This window comes from Rutilus rutilus, assembly GCF_951802725.1.
Source record: "Rutilus rutilus genome assembly, chromosome: 20".
Lineage (NCBI taxonomy): Eukaryota > Metazoa > Chordata > Actinopteri > Cypriniformes > Leuciscidae > Rutilus > Rutilus rutilus.
Window position 1 is genome coordinate 31,705,182 of NC_140225.1, and position 6,000 is coordinate 31,711,181.

The window sequence follows — 6,000 nt, forward strand, 5'->3', positions numbered from 1 at the left end:
ACACAAAAAAAACAGCTTGACCCTGTAAACTTTGAAGTTTGGACCAGTAAACAAGCAACATTGCAGACCTTGAATGATGTTTATGTTCTTTAGTGATTGCTTCAGTCTGTTAGAGAGAGAGGTTATGTTGTGTGCGTTTCTTCCCGACTCAGAAAAACTGCCTGTTCTCTGCTGTACTAATACACCTTGATTTATTTGTTGATTTCAGGATGACTAATATCATTTCTACACACTTCTTATGTCTTATAAGCATGCATGTTAACAAGACGATTTCTGTCTACATTAAAGAACACGAAATCACAGTGTGATTGTCACACAAAAAAAAGCCACGTTGTTGCATTGGTGTTAGAAAATAGTGTGAGGATCAAGCAGCATTGCACCGGCTTTCATAACAGCATTTCCAGCCTTTCCTTTGACAGAAGTCCATGCTGACGCAGCCCTTCTCTCCAGTCACTGTGAAAGAGAAGATTTGACACATATCAAATGTTTATCATAGTATTATCTTCCTTTTCCTAGATGATGGGTTTGAAACATCTACAGTATGAGACCAAGGGCAATTGTGATGCGCTAAATGTCCTAAAATCAACAAAAAATCTGATGCATTTTGATTTGTTTTAGATGACTTTAAAATGGAATTCACACCCGGTTGTTAGCTGTGCCCTTCTTACAACTTTGATGTTTCCAACAGAAGTCACATTGTGATGAAATCGTTCCACTGACTTTTGAAATCTGGATTTGATCTGATTGCACTGATTGTGTAATAATGTGGAATCGTGCAGTTTGCGCACTCATTTACCTCTGGTGTAGCAGGCCTGAGGAACTTTACTTTTGCAGTACAGGACCATGTTCCTCACCATCAGGAAATCCTCCCCATAGCACTCGATGGAATAATCCGCTGCACCACAAACAAACACACGGACCTTTAGTTTGTTGTCAGGAAGGTTTCAGACATTTACAATGTTACTGCATTAAAATACCTAAGAAACACTACCTGTTATCCGTCATCCTGCTTTTTGAACATAGATGTGAAAATGTACTAGCTGACCTTAAATGGTTGTAATTTATGAATGCTTTGGAATACAAACCTAAGGTTTGTCTCAATTTAAAGAAGCACTCAGCAGCTTATTGCTAAAATCTAAACGTTTGGGGGAAAAATGAAAGTGTAAAAAAAGTTATAGAAGTTTAAGTTTACTTTAAGGCTAATGTACTAATCATTACTACTATGAACTAATCATCATCATACTTTTTTTATTTTTTTTTAATCAAAGCTATGTCTAACTAAGTTGAGTTCCAAATTTGAAGTTGATATCACAAAAATGGAGGTTCCTATGATCATTTGTTTTGGCGTTGTACCAAAAATAGCCACCAGGTGACATTCCATTGAATTTATCTCTTGCCACAAATTACAGTTTTTCTCAATCGCTAAAACACAAATTCTGAAACCTTTCTCCTTTTTCTGAAAACATTAAACACAAAACCTCATCTTCAAGCACTATTCACAAAACCTCTGAATCCTCTCGCAAAATGAAACTTTCGCCTCAAAACAGTTTTACCTGTGTTCAAAATCAAACACTGCTCTCAAATCATAAACAAAGTGATCAAAATGATATACACTATCAAGCAGTCAGTAAACAATACACCAAAAAATAGAAAACACATTGTTCGAAACATATAGTTCTCAGGGAGAAGTACATTTTTAATCTCAAAACAAATTTCATATTTTTCCGTCATTGTCTTTTGATGAACGAAAACGTGTTCTATCATAGTAGCTCCAAATTGATCAGAAATTACTACTCTGCTTTGCTCTTTGCAAATTTTTTTTTGTTCTTCCTCCTCCTAGTACCCCTATTTTTACAGTACTGTACCCTGCATCTCACAAACTTGCCCTTTGTCTCTGTGATACTGTAATTATTGTTCTTTGTTGATATGAACCTGCAACCAGTTAAAATCTATTGAGCAGTCAGTCCTGTTAACAAATGGAAAGCACAATGTTCAGGGCCATACAATTTGTTCATTGTACAGTATACAGCCTATTATGCACTGTACTACAGTATACAATACTAAAAGGGACAAAACTCAAAGGCGTAAACATGTGATCAATGTGCTTCTTCTTGTCTTTGGGCTGGGTCAGGCCAGGCCAGAGCACTTTGTCGACATCACAAGCAATATTGTCCCTCCTCCCCCTATTCCTGTATTCAGCGGTTGTGTTCAATCAATGACGCGTGTTCTCTATTTGTATTTGATAGTTGCCTCTTGTGTTTGCCAGTATGGATGACGTGTGCATTAGAGTGCAGAATGTGTTTTGAGAATGAGAATGCGTTTAGCTGAAAAGTCTAAGTGAGATCTGCAAATTGTGTTTTACCATGTGAAATGGTTTAAGGTATTGACAGCAGACTGCACAATTAGCTAAATGAGCTCAGGCAACTGAGAACTTTGTTCAGCCAATGGGTTTTAGTGTTTTAGCAATTGAGAAAAACTGCAATACATTTATCACTTCTATCACAAAACAGTCACCAAATATGGAACCTCGAGTCTCATACCTTTCCAACGATATGTTTTGTCAAAATAAGAAAAAGTTTTGATTCTAAAATAATGCAGTACATTTTGTAATACTTGAATTCCTTGAAAATGAATACATTTTGAATTCCTTGAAATACGAAACATGACACCAGAGCAGCTAAGAGGGTTTAAAGTACTGTCTCCATGGTGACACAAAGTCCAATTTCAAAACAGTTTGTACAGGATTGTATTTTGAGCGTTTAAACTTTCAAATGATAATTTATGTTGATTTCTAAGTTTCTAGGCCAAGTTTCCTGAAAAGCATTAAAAAAAATTTACGCACCCTAAACTGTTGAATATAGTATTATTTATTTTAAATGATGGCATTAACACTATATATATATATATATATTATATATATATGTATATATTAGGGGTGTAACGATTCATCAACTACATCGATGTATCGATTTATATTCCTACGATCCAACTGGATCGATCTGTGCTCGGCAAGTTGGCCTTCCGGACGACATATATCGATCTAATATCGTTTTAAAAGGTAATGAATCGATTGTATCGATACTAGGAAATAGCGCATTGGATTTAAGCACGTTAGACTTTATATGGATGTTTTTTCTTTGCACTTTTAATGATAAAGGCGTTAAATGTTACTCGATTCAGTCTGCCTATCTGTGTCGTCGTCGCCATGCGTGACGCGCCAGCAGCAGCGCAAAGACAACAAGCAAAGCAACGCAAAGTCTCTCACCTCAGAAAAACGGACTTTCCTGTCTCTCAGCCGCTATACTGCAGTAGCGCGCACTCTTCAATTGCACGCGCAAATGCGCCGGAGCTCGCTGTATCACTTCACTAAAGCGCAAAAGAAATACGAGCATGCAACGTCGTAAATTAGTAAGTTAAGAAATAAAAGTAAAATACCAATAAATTTCGTTATTGGTACGTCATGTGTGTTGCTATTTATCAGGAGCAGTTTCCATGTTTCTTTACCAGTTCTTCTAAGTATTGTGTATCACCATGGTAGCCTAATTGTTGTTTGTTTCCATAACAAAATGCCACTTACTGGTTTTGTATATTTTTATATGACTGTGGTGGCTCATACCAAGATTGTATTAACAAAAACTAGTTTGGGACTGCTATTTAATAGCTTAACCTCGCAGTGCCTACTGTCTATCAGTATTTGTCATATTCTTAAAAAAAAATTGTTAAGTAAAGGGGGACATAACTTGTGTGTCAACAATTTTTGTGTAAACAAATGTATTATACTATATAATTCCTAAAAAGGTGGGCCGCGGCTTGATGACCATGAGGAAATGTGGGTCCCATGGCCAAACTATTCAAAACATCATTCTATGTTGTGATAATCGTAATTAATAATCACAATTACAATTTCAAGGGAATAATCAACAATTAGCCTATCATTTTTGTCATAATCGTTCAGTCCTACTTATTAAAATAAAATGTGAATGCATTTTACATTAATTGTTGTTTACTTGTTTGTTTATATCTATAATTAATTGATACCTGATTCCCTTACAAGAATTTTTGGCTAAAAAGTTACTGAATCGATTTCAAGTCACTGAATCGTTTCGGATCGGATCGTTCTAAATGAACCAATATCGTCCTTGAATCGTATCGACAACCATGAATCGCGAATCGAATCGAATCGTTGTTAAAACGAATCGTTACACCCCTAGTATATATATATATATATATATATATAGTACCAGTCAAAAGTTTGGAAACATTACTATTTGTAATGTTTTTGAAAGAAGTCTCTTATGCTCATCAAGCCTGCAGTTAAAAACAAAAACAGTAATATTATGAAATATTATTACAATTTAAAATAATGGTTCTCTTTTTTAATATATTTTAAAATGTAATTTATTTTTGTGATGCAAAGCTGAATTTTCATCAGCAAGTACTCCAGTCTTTGGTGTCTTATGATCCTTCAGAAATCATTCTAATATGATGATTTGATACTCAGTTATTATCAATGATGGAAACAGTTGTGCTGTTTAATATATTTTTTTGGAATACTTTTTTCAGGATTCATTGATGAGTAAAACGTTAACAGCATTTATTCATAAAAACAGCATTTATTCAAAATAAAAACATTTCTAACAATATAAATCGTTACCATCACCTTTTATCAATTTAACACATCCTTGTTGAATTAAAGTACTAATTTCTTTAAAAAAAAATAGTTATTGTTCCCAAACTTTTGAACGGTAGTGTATATTGTTACAAAAGATTTCTATTCTAAATAAATACAGTTCTTTTTAACTTTTTATTCATCAAATAATCCTGAAAAAAGTATCTCAGGTTATAAAAAAAATATTAAGCAGCACAACTGTTTCCAACATTGATCATAAATCATCATATTAGAATGATTTCTGAAGGATCATAAGACACCAAAGACTGGAGTACTTGCTGATGAAAATTCAGCTTTGCATCACAAAAATAAATTACATTTTAAAGTATATTAAAAAAGAGAACCATTATTTTAAATTGTAATAATATTTCATAATATTACTGTTTTTGTTTTTAACTGCAGGCTTGATGAGCATAAGAGACTTCTTTCAAAAACATTAAAAATAGTAATGTTTCCAAACTTTTGACTGGTACTGTATATATACACTTATCACCTTAACTGTTACATTTTAACTCTTAATAGTCACACTTTACATTGATTTAGCTGTGCACACTTAAACACTGAGAAAAACTAATGATTAATACAAACAATAAATACTTAATAATAAATTCTCTCTCTCTCTCTCTCTCAATTCATCAGACCTGATCGTCTTTGGATTGAGTGGGAATACCTATTGTAGTAAATTGCTAAATATTTAACTTAACACAGTAATATAAAGTGAGTGTGCAAGAGAAAAACCAGCTAATACTGTAGAAATCCACGTCATTTCATCCATTTTCAGCTAGTTCGACCACAAAAAGTAATACCTTCAGCAGAAAGTAAATGATCTGATGTGATCTGGTCAAACAAGAAATGCAAGCGGTTCCTGACTCACCCATGCAGAGAGGCAGCAACAGCAACAGGACGAACCAGGCCTTCATTGTGGATCTGTGTTTTGGCGATGCAGTGTCACTTTTGTCAAACTGTCTGTTGGAATCTGAGCTTTTGCACTTTTATAGCGTTGTTGTGGATATGCAAGCGTGACGCGTTTCAAACACACCCATACACACAGTGTGCAAAGTGTAAACAGGGGATACTGTGTAAACTGCAGGGATAAGCTACTTCTAGAAACAAATACTGATGAAATATGTGTGTTTTCAAGGGATGTGGTCAGAAATATATACTGATTTTTTCTTCATCTCACGATTTCACAATTAGGAAACAGCAAGTATATTGAATGTCTTTAACTTCTATATACCAATATTTAGGTAGCACTTTATTTTACAGTTCTGTTCCACATACATTTACGTATTATAGCAATTAAAATAACTGGGTAATACTAACCTTGAACC

At 34.2% G+C, this 6,000-nt stretch overlaps 1 protein-coding gene across 1 annotated transcript; it reads right to left on the reverse strand.

Moving 5' to 3' along the window:
• Nucleotides 1-174: 174 nt before the first annotated feature.
• Nucleotides 175-5,701, reverse strand: LOC311279441 (uncharacterized protein). Its single transcript, XM_084390952.1, has 3 exons — nucleotides 5,544-5,701; nucleotides 797-895; nucleotides 175-453 (listed from the first exon to the last, which is right to left on the reverse strand). Exons 1-3 carry the CDS (start codon nucleotides 5,587-5,589, stop codon nucleotides 365-367), a joined length of 234 nt encoding a protein of 77 aa, XP_084247078.1. The 5' UTR covers nucleotides 5,590-5,701; the 3' UTR covers nucleotides 175-364.
• Nucleotides 5,702-6,000: the final 299 nt, after the last annotated feature.